This window comes from Salmo salar, chromosome 14, assembly GCF_965601325.2.
Source record: "Salmo salar chromosome 14, fSalSal1, whole genome shotgun sequence".
NCBI classification, from domain to species: Eukaryota; Metazoa; Chordata; class Actinopteri; order Salmoniformes; family Salmonidae; genus Salmo; species Salmo salar.
In genome coordinates, this window is record NC_138304.1 from 103,795,737 (window position 1) to 103,817,907 (window position 22,171).

Here is a 22,171-nt window from a genome sequence, read left to right on the forward strand (position 1 = left end):
AATAGGGGAGAGGCGTTGTGCCGCCAGGTGTTGCTTTATCTGTTTTTTTTAAACCAGGTTTGCTGTTTATTTCAGCAATATAAGATGAAACGGAGTTCCATTAAATATTGGCTCTATATAATACTGTACGTTTTCTTGAATTTGATCTGGATTTGGGGACTGTGAAACGACCCCTGGTGGCATGTCTGGTGTGAAAAGTGTGTGTCTCAGAGCTGTGTGTAAGCTGACTATGCAAACAATTTGGGATTTTCAAAACATTAATGTTTCTTATAAAAAGAAGAAGTGATGCCATCAGTCTCTCCTTAACTCTTAGCCAAGAGAGACTGGCTTGCATAGTATTAATATTAGCCCTCTGATTACAATGAAGAGCAAGACGTGATGCTCTGTTCTGGGCCAGCTGCAGCTTAACTAGCTCTGTCTTTGCAGCACTGGACCACATGACTGGACATTATTCAAGAGAAGATCAAACTAGAGCCTGCAGGACTTTGTGGAGTGTGGTGTCAAGAAAGCAGAGCTTCTCTTTATAACGGACAGACCTCTCCCCATCTTTACAACCATTGAATCTATTTGTTTTGACCATGACAGTTTACAATCTAAGGTAACGCCAAGTAATTTAGTCTCCTCAACTTGTTCAACAGCCACACCAGTCATTACCAGATTCAGCTGAGGTCTAGAACTTAGGGAATGATTTGTACCCAATACAATGCTCTTAGTTTTAGAGATGTTCAGGACCAGTTTATTACTGACCACCCATTCCAAAACAGAGTGCAACTCTTTGTTAAGGGTTTCAGTGACTTCATTGGCTGTGGTTGCTGATGTGCATATGGTTGAATCATCAACATACATGGACACACAAGCTTGGTTTAATGCCAGTGGCAGGTCATTGGTAAAAATAGAAAAGAGTAGAGGACCTAGAGAGCTGCCCTGCGGTACACCAGATTTTACATCTTTAACATTAGAGAAGCATCCATTAACCTCTTGGGGCTAGGTGGGACGCTAGCGTGCCACCCGTGGTGCACTCCATCAACAGCAGGTGCATTTCAAGAGCGGCAAATTTGAATCCAAATAAATGTCAAAATTCAAATTTTTCAAAAATACAACTATGTTACACCATTTGAAAGATAAACATCTCCTTAATCTAACCACGTTTTACGATTTCAAAAAGGTTTTACGGCGAAAGCATAAATTTAGAGTATGTTAGGACAGTACATTTACAAGAGTTGTGTGTAATGTTTTGTCAAGTCAAAGACAGGGTCACCAAAACCATAAAACCAGCTAAAATGATGCACTAACCTTTTACAATCTCCATCAGATGACACTCCTAGGACATTATGTTAGACAATGCATGCATTTTTAGTTCTATCAAGTTCATATTTATATACAAAAACAGCGTTTTACTATGGCATTGATGTTGAGGAAATCGTTTCCCTCCAATAACCGGCAGTCAAGTCAGCGTCAGAAATTAAATAATTAAAATTAGAAAACATTGGTAAAATATTATATTGTCATTTAAAGAATTATAGATTTACATCTCTTGAACGCAATCAACTTGCCAGATTTAAAAATAACCTTACTGGGAAATCACACTTTGCAATAATCTGAGCACTGCGCCCAGAAAAATACGCGTTGCGATACAGACTAGACGTCATGTTGGGGAGATCTAAAATCGAAAATACTATGTAAATAATCCATTACCTTTGATTCTCTTCATCAGATGTCACTTCCAGGTATCACAGGTCCATAACGAATGTAGTTTTGTTCAAAAAAGCTCATCATTTATGTCCAAAAATCTCCGTCTCGTTAGCACATGATGTAAGCCAGCCGGACTTCTCGTCATGAACGAGGGGAAAAAATATATTTCCGTTCGTTCAAACATGTCAAACGTTGTATAGCATAAATCATTAGGGCCTTTTTTAACCAGAACATGAATAATATTCAAGGTGGACGAATGCATACTCTTTTATAACGTATTGGAACGAGGGTACCCAACATGAACTAGCGCGCCAGGTGTCTAATGGGACATCACCGTTCCATGGCTCTTGTTCGGTCAGATCTCCCTCCAGAAGACTCAAAACACTTTGTAAAGGCTGGTGACATCTAGTGGAAGCAATAGGAAGTGCCAAAATATTCCTAAACCCCTGTGTTTTTCAATGGGATAGGTTTAAAGTCAATACAACACATCAGGTATCCACTTCCTGTCAGAAAATGTCTCAGGGTTTTGCCTGCCAAATGAGTTCTGTTATACTCACAGACACCATTCAAACAGTTTTGGAAACTTTAGAGTGTTTTCTATCCATATATAATAAGTATATGCATATTCTAGTTACTGGGTAGGATTAGTAACCAGATTAAATCGGGTACATTTTTTTTATCCAGACGTGCAAATGCTGCCCCCTAGACCCAACAGGTTAAAGAAAACCCTCTGAGTTCTATAAGATAGATAGCTCTGAATCTACGATATGGCAGAAGTTGAAAAGCCATAACACATGCGTTTTTTCAACAACAGTTTATGGTCAATAATATCAAAGGCTGCACAGAAATCTAAGAGTACTGCTTCCACAATCTTATTATCAATTTTTTTCAACCAACCATCTGTCATTTGTGTCAGTGCAGTACATGTTGAGTGCAATCTGTACATGTTGAGTGGATCTCTCTGTACTTTGCTCTGTTCATCTTTCCCTCAATCCTGACTAGTCTCCCAGTCCCTACCACTGAAAACATCCCCAGAGCATGATGCTGCCACCACCATGCTTCACCGTAGGGATGGTGCCAGGTTTCCTACAGACATGACTCTTGGCGTTCAGGCCAAAGAGTTCAATCTTGGTTTCATCAGACCAGACAATCTTGTTTCTCAAAATCTCAGAGTCCTTTAGGTGCCTTTTGTCAAAGTCCAAACGGGCTGTCATGTGCCTTTTAGTGAGGAGTGGCTTCTATCTGGCCACTCTACCATAAAGGCCTGATTGGTGGAGTGCTGCCTAGATGGTTGGCCTTCTCGAATGTTCTCCCATCTCCACAGAGGAACTCTGGAGCTCTGTCAGACTGACCATCAGGTTCTTGGTCACCTTCCCGACCAAGGCCTTTCTCCCCCGGTTGTTCAGTTTTGCCAGGCGGCCAGCTTTAGGAGAGTCTTGGTGGTTTCAAACTTCTTCCATTTAAGAATGATGTAGGTCACTATGTTCTTGGGGACCTTCAATGCTACAGAATTTTTTGTTGTTGTTGGTCCCCTTCCCCAGATCTGTGCCCCAACACAATCCTGTCTCAGAGCTCTACAGACAATTCCTTCAACCTCATGGCTTGGTTTTTGCTCTGACATGCACTGTCAACTGTGGGACCTTATAGAGACAGGTGTGTGCCTTTCCAAATCATGTGCAATCAATTGAATTTACCACAGGTGGAATCCAATCACAGGAAGGCCAAAAAGATCATCAAGGACAGCAACCACCCGAGCCACTGCCTGTTCACCCCGCTAACATCCAGAAGGCGAGGTCAGTACAGGTGCATCAAAGCTGGAACCGAGAGACTGAAAAACAGCTTCTATTTCAAGGCCATCAGACTGTTAAACAGCCATCACTAACATTGATTGGCTGCTGCCAACATACTGACTCAACTCAAGCCACTTTAATAATGGGAAAATTGATGTAATCAATTTATCCCTTGCCACTTTATATTATTTATATGAGATAATGTTTACATAACCTACATTATTCATCTAATATGTATATACTGTACGCCATACCATCTACTGCACCTTGCCATCTTGATGTAATTAGATGTATCACTAGCCACTTTAAACAATGCCACTTTATATAATGTTTTCATACCCTACATTACTCATCTCGTATATACTGTACTCTATACCATCTACTGCATCTTGCCATCCTGATGTAATGTATCACTAGCCACCTTAAACAATGCTGCTTTATATGTTTTCATACCCTACAATACTCATCTCATATGTATATACTGTACTCTATACCATCCACTGCATCTTGCCTATGCCGTTCGGCCATCACTCATTCATATATTTTTTTATGTACATATTCGTATTCATTCCTTTACACTTGTGTGTACAAGGTAGTTGTTGTAGAATTGGTAGATTACTTGTTAGATATTACTGCATGGTCAGAACTAGAAGCACAAGCATTTCGCTACACTCGCATTAACACCTGCTAACTATGTGTATGTGACAAATACAATTTGATTTGATTTGATTTTTTGATCAAGTTGTAGAAACATCTCAAGGATGATCAATGGAAACAGGATGCACCTGAGCTCAAATTCTCATAGCAAAGGGTCTGAATACTTATGTAAATAAGGTATTTCTGTTTTTTTTTATTTTGAATCATTGTGCAAAAATGTTTTTATTTAATCAATTTAGAATAAGGCTGTAACATACAAAATGTGGGAAAAGGGAAGGGGTCTGAATGCACTGTATATTTTTTAACCTTTATTTAAGTCAGTCTTATTTTCAATAACAGAGGGCTAACTGCCTTGTTCAGGGGCAGAACAACAGATTTTTACCTTGTCAGCTCAGGGATTCAATCTTGCAACCTTTCAGTTACTAGTCCAACACTAACCACTAGGCTACCTGCTGGTTACTAGTCCAACGCTCTAACCACTAGGCTACCTGCTGGTTACTAGTCCAACGCTCTAACCACTAGGCTACCTGCTGGTTACTAGTCCAACGCTCTAACCACTAGGCTACCTGCCACTCCATATATACTAGGTGGTGTCAGAGGAAGGCCCAAAAAATTGTCAGACTCCAGTCACCCAAGTCATTGACTGTTCTCACTGCTACAGCACTGCAAGGGGTACAGGAGTGCCAAGTCTTGGTCCAAAAGGATCTTAATTTTATCCTACAATGACATACCCAAATCTAACTGCCTGTAGCTCAGGCCCTGAAGCAAGGATATGCATATTCTTGGTACCATTTGAAAGGAAACACTTTGAAGTTTGTGGAAATATGAAAGGAATGTAGGAGAATATAACACAATAGATCTAGTAAAAGATAATACAAAGAAAAAAACAAGTGTTATTTTGTGGGGTTTTTTGTACCATCATCTTTGAAATGCAAGAGAAAGGTCATAATGTATTATTCCAGCCCAGGTACAATATAGAGTTTGGCCACTAGATGGCAGCAGTGTATGTGCAAAGTTTTAGACTGATCCAATGAACCATTGCATTTCTGTTCAAAATTCTGTGTCAAGGCTGCCCAAATGTGTTTAATATGTTTATTGATAACTTTTCATGTTGAAAATTGTGCACTCTCCTCAAACAATAGCATGGTATTATTTCACTGTAATAGCTACTCTAAATTGGACAGTGCAGTTAGATTAACAAGAATTTAAGCTTTCTGCCTATATCAGATATGTCTATGTCCTGGGAAATATTCTTGTTACTTACAACCTCATGCTAATCGCGTTAGCCTACGTTAGCTCAACCGTCCCGTGGAAGGGACACTGATCCCAAAGATGTTTTAACAGCTTCTATCCCCAAGCCATAAGCCATAAGCCATAAGACTGCTGAACAACTAATCAAATGGCCAACCGAACTGTATACATTGACACCCCCTTTGTTTTTACACTGCTGCTACTCGCTGTTTATTATCTATGCATAGTTACTTTACCCCTAACTACATGTACAAATTACCTCTAACCTGTACCCCCGCACACTGTCTCAGTACCGGTACCCCCTGTATATAGCCTCCACACTGACTCGGTACCGGTACCCCCTGTATATATCCTCCACACTGACTCGGTACCGGTACCCCCTGTATATAGCCTCCACACAGACTCGGTACCGGTACCCCCTGTATATAGCCTCCACACTGACTCGGTACTGGTACCCCCTGTATATAGCCTCCACATTGACTCTGTACCGGTACCCCCTGTATATAGCCTCCACATTGACTCAATACCGGTACCCCCTGTATATAGCCTCCACATTGACTCAGTACCGGTACCCCCTGTATATAGCCTCCACATTGACTCGGTACCGGTACCCCCTGTATATAGCCTCCACATTGACTCGGTACCGGTACCCCCTGTATATAGCCTCCACATTGACTCGGTACCGGTACCCCCTGTATATAGCCTCCACACTGACTCGGTACCGGTACCCCCTGTATATATCCTCCACATTGACTCAGTACCGGTACCCCCTGTATATAGCCTCCACATTGACTCTGTACCGTAATACCCTGTATATAGCCTCCACATTGACTCTGTACCGGTACCCCCTGTATATAGCCTCCACATTGACTCTGTACCGTAACACCCTGTATATAGCCTCCACATTGACTCTGTACCGGTACCCCCTGTATATAGCCTCCACATTGACTCTGTACCGGTACCCCCTGTATATAGCCTCCACATTGACTCTGTACCGTAACACCCTGTATATAGCCTCCACATTGACTCTGTACCGTAACACCCTGTATATAGCCTCCACATTGACTCTGTACCGTAACACCCTGTATATAGCCTCCACATTGACTCTGTACCGTAACACCCTGTATACAGCCTCGTTATTGTTATTTATTTGTGTTACTTTTAATTTTTTACTTTAGTTTATTTAGTCAATATTTTCTTAACTCTATTTCTTGAACTGCACTGTTGGTTAAGGGCTTGTAAGTAAGCATTTCACGGTAAGTTCTACACCTGCTGTATTCAACGCATGTGACAAATAAGATTTGATTTGATGTACACTGAGTGAACTAAACATTAGGAACACCTGCTGTTTCCATGACGTAGACTGACCAGGTGAATCCAAGTATGATCCCTTATTGATGTCACTTGTTAAATCCACTTCAATCAGTGTAGATGAAGGGGAGGTAACAAGGTTACAGAAGGATTTTTTTTTAAGCTTTGAGACAATTGAGACTTGGATTGCGTATATGTGTGCCATTCAGTGAAAGAACACTGAGCCAATCACGGCGCAACTTGAGAAAATGATCACTTCCTACATTCTGTATGTTATGCTGGCTGCCCTGCCACCACAGAAAGCACTGAGCTGGGCTGAAACACCTGTATATTCCTCTGGCTGCCCCGCCACCACAGAAAGCACTGAGCTGGGCTGAAACACCTGTATATTCCTCTGGCTGGCCCCGCCACCACAGAAAGTACTGAGCTGGGCTGAAACACCTGTATATTCCTCTGGCTGCCCCTCCACCACAGGAAGCACTGAGCTGGGCTCAAACACCTGTATATTCCTCTGGCTGCCCCTCCACCACAGGAAGCACTGAGCTGGGCTGAAACACCTGTATATTTCTCTGGCTGCCCCTCCACCACAGAAAGCACTGAGCTGGGCTGAAACACCTGTATATTCCTCTGGCTGGCCCTCCACCACAGAAAGCACTGAGCTGGGCTGAAACACCTGTATATTCCTCTGGCTGCCCCTCCACCACAGAAAGTACTGAGCTGGGCTGAAACACCTGCATTTTGGAGCTGCTTTACTCAAGAAAACACAAAAAGAGACCGTGTTTGTATGCAGCTTCATATTAACTCAATAATTGTTTTTATTTTTACAATGTTTGCAAACTGATATGTGACACGTATTATTGGCTAAACAAGTTTAGAGTTGATGGTTATGAGATCTGAGATTTGAGCTTCAACCAAAGCCTACTATTGTCACACCAACCAGCTTGATATAATGTCCGTATTGCACGTCCGTACTGTAACACTGCATACTGTCTAGTGAATGGCAAAGCTCTGATTGCATCAAACCGTTTTAGTTTCACAACAACATGACTTTTCCCACAGTCACAGACAGGGAAGGGGATTGTGTCTGGTAGGGATACAGGTTCAGTCACAGACAGGGAAGGGGATTATGTCTGGTAGAGATACAGGTTCAGTCACAGACAGGGAAGGGGATTGTGTCTGGTAGGGATACAGGTTCAGTCACAGACAGGGAAGGGGATTATGTCTGGTAGAGATACAGGTTCAGTCACAGACAGTGAAGGGTATTGTGTCTGGTAGGGATACAGGTTCAGTCACAGACAGGGAAGGGGATTATGTCTGGTAGAGATACAGGTTCAGTCACAGACAGGGAAGGGGATTATGTCTGGTAGAGATACAGGCTCAGTCACAGACAGGGAAGGGCATTGTGTCTGGTAGGGATACAGGTTCAGTCACAGACAGGGAAGGGGATTATGTCTGGTAGAGATACAGGTTCAGTCACAGACAGGGAAGGGGATTATGTCTGGTAGAGATACAGGCTCAGTCACAGACAGGGAAGGGCATTGTGTCTGGTAGGGATACAGGTTCAGTCACAGACAGGGAAGGGGATTATGTCTGGTAGAGATACAGGCTCAGTCACAGACAGGGAAGGGCATTGTGTCTGGTAGGGATACAGGTTCAGGTGTCTGTTTGTCACCTGACGAGCGTGCTGTTACCTCACAAACACTTGGGCGGGTGCGCGCACAAACACACACACACACACACACACACACACACACACACACACACACACACACACACACACACACACACACACACAGTTACGTAACCACGTGGGTGAGACTGAGGGCTGTTCTGGGACAAAGGACAGAAAGGGAACACCCCTTTATGACCTTTTAGTTGAGTCAGTCCTCTGTCACCATCTTTCTGTTTCTTCAGTCTTTCACCAGTCCTCTGTCACCATCTTTCTGTTTCTAGTCTTTCACCAGTCCTCTGTCACCATCTTTCTGTTTCTAGTCTTTCACCAGTCCTCTGTCACCATCTTTCTGTTTCTTCAGTCTTTCACCAGTCCTCTGTCACCATCTTTCTGTTCTTAGTCTTTCACCAGTCCTCTGTCACCATCTTTCTGTTTCTTCAGTCTTTCACCAGTCCTCTGTCACCATCTTTCTGTTTCTAGTCTTTCACCAGTCCTCTGTCACCATCTTTCTGTTCTTAGTCTTTCACCAGTCCTCTGTCACCATCTTTCTGTTTGTAGTCTTTCACCAGTCCTCTGTCACCATCTTTCTGTTTCTAGTCTTTCACCAGTCCTCTGTCACCATCTTTCTGTTTCTTCAGTCTTTCACCAGTCCTCTGTCACCATCTTTCTGTTTCTAGTCTTTCACCAGTCCTCTGTCACCATCTTTCTGTTCGTAGTCTTTCACCAGTCCTCTGTCACCATCTTTCTGTTTCTAGTCTTTCACCAGTCCTCTGTCACCATCTTTCTGTTTCTAGTCTTTCACCAGTCCTCTGTCACCATCTTTCTGTTTCTAGTCTTTCACCAGTCCTCTGTCACCATCTTTCTGTTTCTAGTCTTTCACCAGTCCACTGTCACCATCTTTCTGTTTCTAGTCTTTCACCAGTCCTCTGTCACCATCTTTCTGTTTCTAGTCTTTCACCAGTCCTCTGTCACCATCTTTCTGTTTCTTCAGTCTTTCACCAGTTCTCTGTCACCATCTTTCTGTTTCTTCAGTCTTTCACCAGTCCTCTGTCACCATCTTTCTGTTTCTATTCATTCACCAGTCCTCTGTCACCATCTTTCTGTTTCTTCAGTCTTTCACCAGTCCTCTGTCACCATCTTTCTGTTTCTTCAGTCTTTCACCAGTCCTCTGTCACCATCTTTCTGTTTCTAGTCTTTCACCAGTCCTCTGTCACCATCTTTCTGTTTCTAGTCTTTCACCAGTCCTCTGTCACCATCTTTCTGTTTCTAGTCTTTCACCAGTCCTCTGTCACCATCTTTCTGTTTCTAGTCTTTCACCAGTCCTCTGTCACCATCTTTCTGTTTCTTCAGTCTTTCACCAGTCCTCTGTCACCATCTTTTTGTTCGTAGTCTTTCACCAGTCCTCTGTCACCATCTTTCTGTTTCTAGTCTTTCACCAGTCCACTGTCACCATCTTTCTGTTTCTAGTCTTTCACCAGTCCACTGTCACCATCTTTCTGTTTCTTCAGTCTTTCACCAGTCCACTGTCACCATCTTTCTGTTTCTTCAGTCTTTCACCAGTCCACTGTCACCATCTTTCTGTTTCTGCAGTTGTTTGACAGACAACGCTGCCATAACCCGATAAAGGATTCAAGACATATCTGATCTCTCAAACATCCACAACAAGTTGTCACTCATTCAGACACAAGACTACACCAAACAACCTATCGACCAAACAAGGCATCGAACATAAACACACCATTTTCCAGATCAGCAACAACATAACTCCCATCTTACTCACCTTTCTTCTTGAAGACGGAGAGCAGAGAGCGAATGTTTTTCCTCAGGTACACAACCATGTTTACACTGAGACCATTACAAGGAGGAGAGGTAGAGATGAGAATAAACGTCCAACCAAAAGTTAGTATTTTATTCTCTGTGGATTAGAATCAAACTCAACAACAACAAAAACAAAAAGACAGATCAAGACAAGTGTCCAGTTGCTCTGGATAAAAGTATCTGTGAAATGATGAACAAGCTAGTTGTAGGCTACGTACTCAAACCTCTATAGGTCTAGTTGTGTTTGAATTCTCTGTCTGGGACGAAGTGGTCAGCACTGGTCTGTCGTAGAATTACAGAGTCATAAAGTCTTGGCCTCCTAGTCGCTGTCAGTAACAGTTTTGGCGAAAGATGACCAAAGTCTTTCCCAATCTAAAGAGGTCAGTACTAGTAGTCTTTTGGCTGTCTCTGTCTGTCTGTTTTGTAGTGGTCTGCAATAGTCTGTGGTAGAGTTAGAGAGTCACAGCGTCTAGTCCCCGTTAGCCTAGCTAGCTCAGTGACAGAATGACTGGTTAGCCCCTAAGTAGGTTGGACACAAGGAGCCCTGCATGCGCCCTGAGCCTAGTAGCCAATCAGCTGCTTTATCCCTCCCTCCTTTAGAACGCCCCTCTCTATTGTCATACAAGGACAAACCCCCTGAGGGAAACGTCTGTTGAAGTTCTGGCTTGTTTTGCTGAGGCTAGACGCGTGTGCAATAAGAGACGCGCACACCACACACACACACACACACACACACACACACACACACACACACACACGCACACACACTCCTACCCCCAGGAGGTCTTTGTTAATGCCAACTGAGTTTTGAGTCTTAGAATGAGAGGGACCAGTTGACGTACTGTACTCACACAAACACGAGGTTACTGTTGCTGGGTTACTGGAGCTGGGTTACTGTTGCTGGGTTACTGTTGCTGGGTTAGTGGTGCTGGGTTAGTGGTGCTGGGTTACTGGTGCTGGGTTACTGTTGCTGGGTTACTGTTGCTGGGTTACTGGTGCTGGGTTAGTGGTGCTGGGTTACTGGTGCTGGGTTACTGTTGCTGGGTTACTGGTGCTGGGTTACTGGTGCTTGGTTACTGGTGCTGGGTTACTGTTGCTGGGTTACTGGTGCTGGGTTAGTGGTGCTGGGTTACTGGTGCTGGGTTACTGGTGCTGGGTTAGTGGTGCTGGGTTACTGGTGCTGGGTTACTGGTGCTGGGTTACTGGTGCTGGGTTACTGGTGCTGGGTTACTGGTGCTGTGTTACTGGTGCTTGGTTACTGGTGCTGGGTTACTGGTGCTGTGTTGTGTGTGCTGGGTTGTTGGTGCTGGGTTACTGGTGCTGGGTCATTGGAGCTGGGTTGTTGGTGGTGCTGGGTTATTGGTGGTGCTGGGTTGTTGGTGGTGCTGGGTTATTGGTGGTGCTGGGTTGTTGGTGGTGCTGGGTGGTTGGTGCTGGGTTATTGGTGGTGCTGGGTTGTTGGTGTTGGGTCATTGGTGCTGGGTCATTGGGGCTGGGTCGTTGGGGCTGGGTCAGTAGGGCTGGGTCGTTGGTGCTGGGTTATTGGTGGTGCTGGGTTACTGGTGCTGTGTTACTGGTGCTTGGTTACTGGTGCTGGGTTACTGGTGCTGTGTTGTGTGTGCTGGGTTGTTGGTGCTGGGTTACTGGTGCTGGGTCATTGGAGCTGGGTTGTTGGTGGTGCTGGGTTATTGGTGGTGCTGGGTTGTTGGTGGTGCTGGGTGGTTGGTGCTGGGTTATTGGTGGTGCTGGGTTGTTGGTGTTGGGTCATTGGTGCTGGGTCATTGGGGCTGGGTCGTTGGGGCTGGGTCAGTAGGGCTGGGTCGTTGGTGCTGGGTTATTGGGGCTGGGTCGTTGGGGCTGGGTCAGTAGGGCTGGGTCGTTGGTGCTGGGTTATTGGTGGTGCTGGGTCATTGGGGCTGGGTTGGTGGTGCTGGGTTGTTGGTGCTGGGTTATTGGTGGTGCTGGGTTGTTGGGGATGGGTTGTTGGTGGTGCTGGGTTGTTGGTGCTGGGTTATTGGTGGGGCTGGGTTGTTGGGGATGGGTTGTTGGTGGGGCTGGGTTGTTGGTGCTGGGTTATTGGTGGTGCTGGGTTGTTGGTGCTGGGTTATTGGTGGTGCTGGGTTATTGGGGCTGGGTTGTTGGTGCTGGGTTATTGGTGGTGCTGGGTTGTTGGTGGTGCAGGGTGGTTGGTGCTGGGTTATTGGTGGTGCTGGGTTGTTGGTGTTGGGTCATTGGTGCTGGGTCATTGGGGCTGGGTCGTTGGGGCTGGGTCAGTAGGGCTGGGTCGTTGGTGCTGGGTTATTGGTGGTGCTGGGTTGTTGGTGGTGCTGGGTTATTGGTGGTGCTGGGTTATTGGTGGTGCTGGGTTGTTGGTGCTGGGTTGTTGGGGCTGGGTCAGTAGGGCTGGGTCGTTGGTGCTGGGTTATTGGTGGTGCTGGGTTGTTGGTGGTGCTGGGTTATTGGTGGTGCTGGGTTATTGGTGGTGCTGGGTTATTGGGGCTGGGTTGTTGGTGCTGGGTTATTGGTGGTGCTGGGTTGTTGGTGCTGGGTTATTGGTGGTGCTGGGTTGTTGGTGCTGGGTTATTGGTGGTGCTGGGTTGTTGGTGCTGGGTTATTGGTGGTGCTGGGTTGTTGGTGCTGGGTTATTGAGATATGACCCAGTGGGGTCAGATTAGAAGAATGGAGGCATAGCTTAGTAGGGGCGTGGCCTTAATATAGTTATTTTTGGCCACCCGTGAGAGTTAATATAATTCCACATTTTTATCAGTGTCATTCCATCACATATCAATGTATTATAATATGTCAAAAACAATCTTAATATTCAAGAAGAATGTGTAAAATACCCCAAAAATGAATAAGAAACATTTTAATTTGAAGTATGTAAACGTCTCATGGGTGGCCAATAAGATATATTTGAAAGCCACACCCTTAATAAGCCACACCCCCGTAAAAATAACCTAAGAATTACATTCAATATGACCCAGCTGCTAGGTCAGACCAGCATGGAAGTAAAAAATACCCAACTCATGGTTAAATTAACCCATGTTTGGGTGATCCCAACAACCCAACAAGTTGGGTTATTCACGCAATCCGACTGGCTGGGTCAAAATAACCCAACATGTGTCTTGTCTAATATTTACAAAGCGCTGGGTTACCAAAGAAGCCAAATTGGGATGTTCTTAACCCAGCATTTGTTTTAGTGTATACACACACACACACACACACACACACACACACACACACACACACACACACACACACACACACACACACACACACACACACACACACACACACACACACACACACACACACACACACACACACACGTCCCATACAAAAAACAAAACAAAACTATCTTAATTAACAGCAACCTAAACGATTTTAAAGATTGGAAACATGCCATTAATAGTACCCAGCATGCCTCTCTCTTCATTCCTCAACATTTTATACCTCAATCCCTCTCGTTTTATTCTGCCTCCACTGTCTCCTTTTCATTCTCTCAAATTTGACCCCCCCCGTCTCTCTCTCTGTCTCTCTCTCTCTCTCTCTCTCTCTCTCTAGTCCTCCCACTCTTTATACTAGAGAGATGTTCTGAACAGATAAGTTCTGAATGTGATAACATCCTGTTAAACCATGCCATTACCACGCCGACCCTCACCCCTAAGGTTGTCATGTGGCAGGGACCCAGCGGGAGTACCGCGGCAAGTGCCTCTGTCGCAGACAACCAACAGAGAGGTCAGAGTAGGATAGAGCAGCCTGAGATGGTGTGTATGTGTGACAGCAGAGAGGTCAGAGATGGTGTGTGTGTGTAACAGCAGAGAGGTCAGAGATGGTGTGTGTGTGTGTGTAACAGCAGAGAGGTCAGAGATGGTGTGTATGTGTAACAGCAGAGAGGTCAGAGATGGTGTGTATGTGTAACAGCAGAGAGGTCAGAGATGGTGTGTATGTGTGACAGCAGAGAGGTCAGAGATGGTGTGTGTGTGTAACAGCAGAGAGGTCAGAGATGGTGTGTGTGTGTAACAGCAGAGAGGTCAGAGATGGTGTGTATGTGTAACAGCAGAGAGGTCAGAGATGGTGTGTGTGTGTAACAGCAGAGAGGTCAGAGATGGTGTGTATGTGTAACAGCAGAGAGGTCAGAGATGGTGTGTGTGTGTAACAGCAGAGAGGTCAGAGATGGTGTGTATGTGTAACAGCAGAGAGGTCAGAGATGGTGTGTATGTGTAACAGCAGAGAGGTCAGAGATGGTGTGTATGTGTAACAGCAGAGAGGTCAGAGATGGTGTGTGTGTGTAACAGCAGAGAGGTCAGAGATGGTGTGTATGTGTAACAGCAGAGAGGTCAGAGATGGTGTGTGTGTGTAACAGCAGAGAGGTCAGAGATGGTGTGTATGTGTAACAGCAGAGAGGTCAGAGATGGTGTGTGTGTGTAACAGCAGAGAGGTCAGAGATGGTGTGTATGTGTAACAGCAGAGAGGTCAGAGATGGTGTGTATGTGTAACAGCAGAGAGGTCAGAGATGGTGTGTATGTGTAACAGCAGAGAGGTCAGAGATGGTGTGTGTGTGTAACAGCAGAGAGGTCAGAGATGGTGTGTATGTGTAACAGCAGAGAGGTCAGAGATGGTGTGTGTGTGTAACAGCAGAGAGGTCAGAGATGGTGTGTATGTGTGCCAAAAACAAGTTATTTTCATTCTTTCCTGGTAGATTCTCACATGCCCTCCAGCTTATGGACTGAGTGCTGGTTTTAGTTATAAATAGCCATCATCATATCCTCAGTTCACATCAGCTCAGACAATTGCACATCCCCTTTTAAGTATGCTTGACTGCATACCAATGCTCCACTCTGAACCAGAGCTTTGATTCTCTTCCCCTCGACAGTGGCATCTATCTTGAATAAAGAAACCTCCGCAGGGGGACTACAACTAGGTAATACATCCAGCCAGCTGGATGGATACACTTGTAAAACAGTTACATTTTACAGACGCTCTTATCCAGAGCAACTTACAGTAGTGAATGCATACATTTCATGCATTTTTTTTTGTCCCGGCCCCCCGTGGGAAGCAAACCCACAACCCTGGTGTTGCAAACACCATGCTCTACCAACTGAGCCACAGGGAAGTTACCTTCCTCCAGCTATCTTTTCTTGCTTGTATAGGCCTCTGCAGATCTGTGGACGCTACAACTATCAGCAGATTGCTGTTTACATTTATTTGGCAACAAATTGTAACTCTGCTTACATCCACCTTCTTCCAACTCAAATGTAAAGATACACGTTTTTTTGTTGTTGTTGCCAGCTGTCGTTGATTCTTGATAAAGGAAACAGTTTGAGTCTTTGGATGGGTACTAGATGTACCTAAATCATTTGTGAGAGACGACTCGAGTAAAGTATTACTCCTCCACTGCTCTGGCTGCCCAGTCCGGGGTGCTTGGCAGTGGGATAAAGGATCTAAGCCAGTGGGGGGGTTGAGCTGATACCTCCAGGGGAGCAGCTTTGGAGATGGGCCCACTGCCAGTAAGAATTAACCTACTACAGTCTTATCGTCTGTCTTCGCCCCCCTCAACCCATCAAGCTGCTACAGTCAGTCTTAACGTCTGTCTTATCACCCCTCAACCCATCAACCTGCTACAGTCAGTCTTAACGTCTGCCTTATCACCCCTCAACCTGCTATAGTCAGTCTTAATGTCTGTCTTATCACCCCTCAACCCATCAACCTGCTACAGTCAGTCTTAACGTCTCTTATCACCCCTCAACCCATCAAACTACTACAGTCAGTCTTAACGTCTGTCTTATCACCCCTCAACCCATCAAGCTGCTACAGTCAGTCTTAACGTCTGTCTTATCACCCCTCAACCCATCAACCTGCTACAGTCAGTCTTATCGTCTGTCTTATCACCCCTCAACCCATCAACCTGCTACAGTCAGGCTTAACGTCTGTCTTATCACCCCTCAACCCATCAACCTGCTACAGTCAGTCTTAACGTCTGTCTTATCACCCCTCAACCCATCAACCTACTACAGTCAGTTTTAATGTCTGTCTTATCACCCCACAACCCATCAACCTACTACAGTCAGTCTTAACGTCTGTCTTATCACCCCTCAACCCATCAACCTACTACAGTCAATCTTAACGTCTATCTTTTCATCCCTCAACCCATCAACCTGCTACAGTCAGTCTTAACGTCTGTCTTATCACCCTTCACTCCTGCTGTTGGTCTCTCTCTCTCTTCTTGTCTCCTCTCATTCAAATCATGTCCCTACTGTCTCTCTCAGTCCATCCACTTCTCTCTCAACCCATCCAATTGTACTGGTTTTTTAAATGAAAAATGGTCATTCCTCAACCCCAAACACACAAAGTCTTATAACCCAAAACACACACAGCCTTTTAACCCCAAACACACACAGTCTTATAACCCAAAACACACACAGCCTTTTAACCCAAAACACACACAGCCTTATAACCCAAAACACACAGTCTTATAACCCAAAACACAAACAGTCTTATAACCCAAAACACACACAGCCTTATAACCCAAAACACACACAGCCTTATAACCCAAAACACACACAGCCTTATAACCCAAAACACACAGTCTTATAACCCAAAACACACACAGTCTTATAACCCAAAACACACACAGCCTTATAACCCAAAACACACACAGCCTTATAACCCAAAACACACAGTCTTATAACCCAAAACACACACAGTCTTATAACCCAAAACACACACAGTCTTTTAACCCAGATCACACACAGCCTTTTAACCCAAAACACACACAATCAAACGTCTGTCTTAACACCCCTCAACCCATCAACCTACTACAGTCAGTCTTAACGTCTGTCTAACCTAACTGTCTTTTCACCCCTCACTCCTGCTGTTGGTCTCTCTCTCTCTTCTTGTCTCCTCTCATTCAAATCATGTCCCTACTGTCTCTCTCTGTCTCTCTCATTCCTTCCACTTCTCTCTCAACCCATCCAATTGTACTGGTTTTTTAAATGAAAAATGGTCATTCCTCAACCCCAAACACACATAGTCTTATAACCCAAAACACACAGCCTTATAACCCAGAACACACACAGCCTTTTAACCCCAAACACACACAGTCTTATAACCCAAAACACACACAGCCTTTTAACCCAAAACACACACAGCCTTTTAACCCAAAACACACACAGCCTTTTAACCCAAAACACACAGTCTTATAACCCAAAACACACACAGTCTTATAACCCAAAACACACACAGCCTTATAACCCAAAACACACAGTCTTATAACCCAAAACACACACAGTCTTATAACCCAAAACACACACAGCCTTATAACCCAAAACACACACAGCCTTATAACCCAAAACACACACAGCCTTATAACCCAAAACACACAGTCTTATAACCCAAAACACACACAATCTTATAACCCAAAACACACACAGCCTTATAACCCAAAACACAGTCTTATAACCCCAAACACACATAGTCTTATAACCCAAAACACACAGTCTTATAACCCAGAACACACACAGCCTTTTAACCCCAAACACACACAGTCTTATAACCCAAAACACACACAGCCTTTTAACCCAAAACACACACAGCCTTTTAACCCAAAACACACAGTCTTATAACCCAAAACACACACAGTCTTATAACCCAAAACACACACAGCCTTATAACCCAAAACACACACAGCCTTATAACCCAAAACACACAGTCTTATAACCCAAAACACACACAGTCTTATAACCCAAAACACACACAGCCTTATAACCCAAAACACACACAGCCTTATAACCCAAAACACACAGTCGTATAACCCAAAACACACAGTCTTATAACCCAAAACACACACAGCCTTATAACCCAAAACACACAGTCTTATAACCCAAAACACACAGTCTTATAACCCAAAACACACACAGTCTTATAACCCAAAACACACACAGCCTTATAACCCAAAACACACACAGCCTTATAACCCAAAACACACACAGCCTTATAACCCAAAACACACAGTCTTATAACCCAAAACACACACAATCTTATAACCCAAAACACACACAGCCTTATAACCCAAAACACAGTCTTATAACCCAAAACACACACAGTCTTATAACCCAAAACACACACAATCTTATAACCCTGTCACGACTTCCGCCGAAGTCGGTCCCTCTCCTTGTTCGGGCGGTGTTCAGCGGTCGAAGTCACCGACCTTCTAGCCATCGCTGATCCATTTTTAATTTTCCATTGGTTTTGTCTTGTCTTCCATTACACCTGGTTTCAATCCCATCAATTACATGTTGTGTATTTAACCCTCTGTTTCCCCCTCATGTCCGTGTTGGGGATTGTTGGTTATATGTATTGGTGTAAGTTATGTTCTGGTGTGCGACGGGTTTTGCACCCTCTTATTTTATTTTGTATATTTTAGTTTTCTGAGTTTTTGTATATTCATTAAACTGCTCCGTTTATACCAAGTTCACTCTCCTGCGCCTGACTTCCCTGCCACCAGCACGCATCAATTACAGACCCAGAACACAAACTCTTCAACCCCAAACACACACAGTCTCTTATAATACAAAACACACAGTCTCTTATAACCCAGAACACACAGTCTCTTATAACCCAGAACACACAGTCTCTTATAACCCAAAACACAGTCTCTTATAACCCAGAACACAGTCTCTTATAATACAAAACACACAGTCTCTTATAACCCAAAACACATTCTCTTATAACCCAGAACACAGTCTCTTATAATACAAAACACACAGTCTCTTATAACCCAAAACACAGTCTCTTATAACCCAGAACACAGTCTCTTATAATACAAAACACACAGTCTCTTATAACCCAAAACACAGTCTCTTATAACCCAGAACACAGTCTCTTATAACCCAAAACACAGTCTCTTATAACCCAAAACACAGTCTCTTATAACCCAGAACACAGTCTCTTATAATACAAAACACACAGTCTCTTATAACCCAGAACACAGTCTCTTATAATACAAAACACAGTCTCTTTTAATACAAATCACAGTCTCTTATAATACAAAACACAGTCTCTTATAACCCAGAACAAAAACTCTTCAACCCCAAACACACACAGTCTTATAACCCAAAACACAGTCTCTTATAACCCAGAACACACAGTCTCTTAGAACCCAGAACACAGACTCTTATAACCCAGAACACAGACTCTTATAACCCAGAACACAGTCTCTTATAACCCAGAACACAGTCTCTTATAACCCAGAACACAGACTCTTATAACCCAGAACACAGTCTCTTATAACCCAGAACACAGTCTCTTATAACCCAGAACACAGACTCTTATAACCCAGAACACAGTCTCTTATAACCCAGAACACAGTCTCTTATAACCCAGAACACAGACTCTTATAACCCAGAACACAGTCTCTTATAACCCAGAACACACAGGTCATTGCTCTCTCTCTGGTACCTTCTTATTGGTCCCTTGTTGTTCCACAGGACCCTTATTTTAATATTTATTAGACGACCTATAGAGACACCATCTGGCTCAGGGGGGAGGGGAAAGAGGAGGGGAGAGAGGGGGAGAGGAGAGAGAGAGGGGGAGAGGGGAGAGCGGAGGGGGAGAGGTGAGAGGGGATAGAGAAGGGATAGGGGATAGGGGAGGGAGGAGGGGGGAGAGGGGAGAGAGGGGAGAAGGGGGAGAGGGGAGAGAGGGGAGGAGAGAGGGTATAGAGGAGGGGAGAGAGAGGGGAGAGAGAGGGGAGAGAGAGGGGAGAGAGGGGAGAGAGGGGGAGAGGGGAGAGAGGAGGGGGGAGAGGGGAGAGAGGGGAGAGAGGGGAGAGAGGGGAGAATGGGGAGAAGGGGGAGAGGGGAGGAGAGAGGGGAGAGGGGAGAGAGGGGAGGGGAGATGGGAGAGGGGTGGGAGGAGGTTGGGGGAGAGGTGAGTGAGGGGCGAGAGTTGAGAGGAGGGAGGGGTGAGAGAGGAGGGAGAAGAGTGAGGGGGAGAGGGGAGAGATGAGAGAGGGGACAGGGGAGAGGAGCGATGGGAGAGGGGGAGAGGAGGGAGCCGGGGGGAGAGGGGAGGGAGGTGAGAGAGAGGGGAGGGAGGTGAGAGAGGAGGGAGGGAGGTGAGAGAGGGGGGAGGGGGGAGAGAAGGGGGAGAGGAGGGGGGAAATAGAGGGGAGAGGAGAGAGGGGGAGAGGGGGAGGGGAGAGAGAGAGAGGGGGGAGAGGGGAGAGAGAGGAGAGGGGAGAGGGGATAGAGGGGAGAGAGAGGGGAGGGAGGTGAGAGAGGGGGGAGTGGAGAGAGAAGGGGAGAGGAGGGGGGAAATAGAAGGGGAGAGGAGAGAGGGGGAGAGGGGGAGAGGGGGAGGGGAGAGAGAGAGGGGGGAGAGGGGAGAGAGAGGAGAGGGGAGAGGGGATAGAGGGGAGAGGGGGAGGGAAGAGAGAGGGGAGAGAGAGGGAGAGGGGGGTGAGGGGAGAGGGGAGGGGTTCCTGCATGCTTCCAAGTATGCACACACACACACACATAACAAGAGTATATACAGACACAGTCACAAAATTGTTTTTTACGCAACAAAGTGTCACACAGCTGCTGTTTCACACTAAGAGAGGAGAAACCAACACCCATTTCATAGAGAGGAGAAACCAACACCATTTCATAGAGAGGAGAAACCAACACCATTTCATAGAGAGGAGAAACCAACACCATTTCATAGAGAGGAGAAACCAACACCCATTTCATAGAGAGGAGAAACCAACACCATTTCATAGAGAGGAGAAACCAACACCATTTCATAGAGAGGAGAAACCAACACCATTTCATAGAGAGGAGAAACCAACACCATTTCATAGAGAGGAGAAACCAACACCATTTCATAGAGAGGAGAAACCAACACCATTTCATAGAGAGGAGAAACCAACACCCATTTCATAGAGAGGAGAAACCAACACCATTTCATAGAGAGGAGAAACCAACACCATTTCATAGAGAGGAGAAACCAACACCATTTCATAGAGAGGAGAAACCAACACCATTTCATAGAGAGGAGAAACCAACACCATTTCATAGAGAGGAGAAACCAACACCATTTCATAGAGAGGAGAAACCAACACCATTTCATAGAGAGGAGAAACCAACACCATTTCATAGAGAGGAGAAACCAACACCATTTCATAGAGAGGAGAAACCAACACCATTTCATAGAGAGGAGAAACCAACACCATTTCATAGAGAGGAGAAACCAACACCATTTCATAGAGAGGAGAAACCAACACCCATTTCATAGAGAGGAGAAACCAACACCATTTCATAGAGAGGAGAAACCAACACCATTTCATAGAGAGGAGAAACCAACACCATTTCATAGAGAGGAGAAACCAACACCATTTCATAGAGAGGAGAAACCAACACCATTTCATAGAGAGGAGAAACCAACACCATTTCATAGAGAGGAGAAACCAACACCATTTCATAGAGAGGAGAAACCAACACCATTTCATAGAGAGGAGAAACCAACACCATTTCATAGAGAGGAGAAACCAACACCATTTCATAGAGAGGAGAAACCAACACCATTTCATAGAGAGGAGAAACCAACACCCATTTCATAGAGAGGAGAAACCAACACCATTTCATAGAGAGGAGAAACCAACACCATTTCATAGAGAGGAGAAACCAACACCCATTTCATAGAGAGGAGAAACCAACACCATTTCATAGAGAGGAGAAACCAACACCATTTCATAGAGAGGAGAAACCAACACCCATTTCATAGAGAGGAGAAACCAACACCCATTTCATAGAGAGGAGAAACCAACACCATTTCATAGAGAGGAGAAACCAACACCATTTCATAGAGAGGAGAAACCAACACCATTTCATAGAGAGGAGAAACCAACACCATTTCATAGAGAGGAGAAACCAACACCATTTCATAGAGAGGAGAAACCAACACCATTTCATAGAGAGGAGAAACCAACACCATTTCA

The 22,171-nt window shown here is 44.9% G+C and overlaps 1 protein-coding gene across 5 annotated transcripts in view; it reads right to left on the minus strand.

Annotated features, from left to right (window-relative positions):
* The window catches only part of LOC106570725 (NHS-like protein 3), a 113,570-nt gene that overhangs the window by 20,036 nt on the left and 71,363 nt on the right, over positions 1–22,171 (minus strand). Inside the window, exon 1 of one of the 5 annotated variants that reach the window (XM_014143209.3) lies at positions 10,154–10,780. The exons of the other annotated variants lie outside the window; for them this stretch is intronic. Within the exon in view, the coding sequence (XP_013998684.3) occupies positions 10,154–10,211 (58 nt within the window). The 5' untranslated portion in view covers positions 10,212–10,780. Of the gene's footprint in view, positions 1–10,153; positions 10,781–22,171 lie in introns of those variants that run through there. 5 annotated transcript variants of the gene reach the window in all.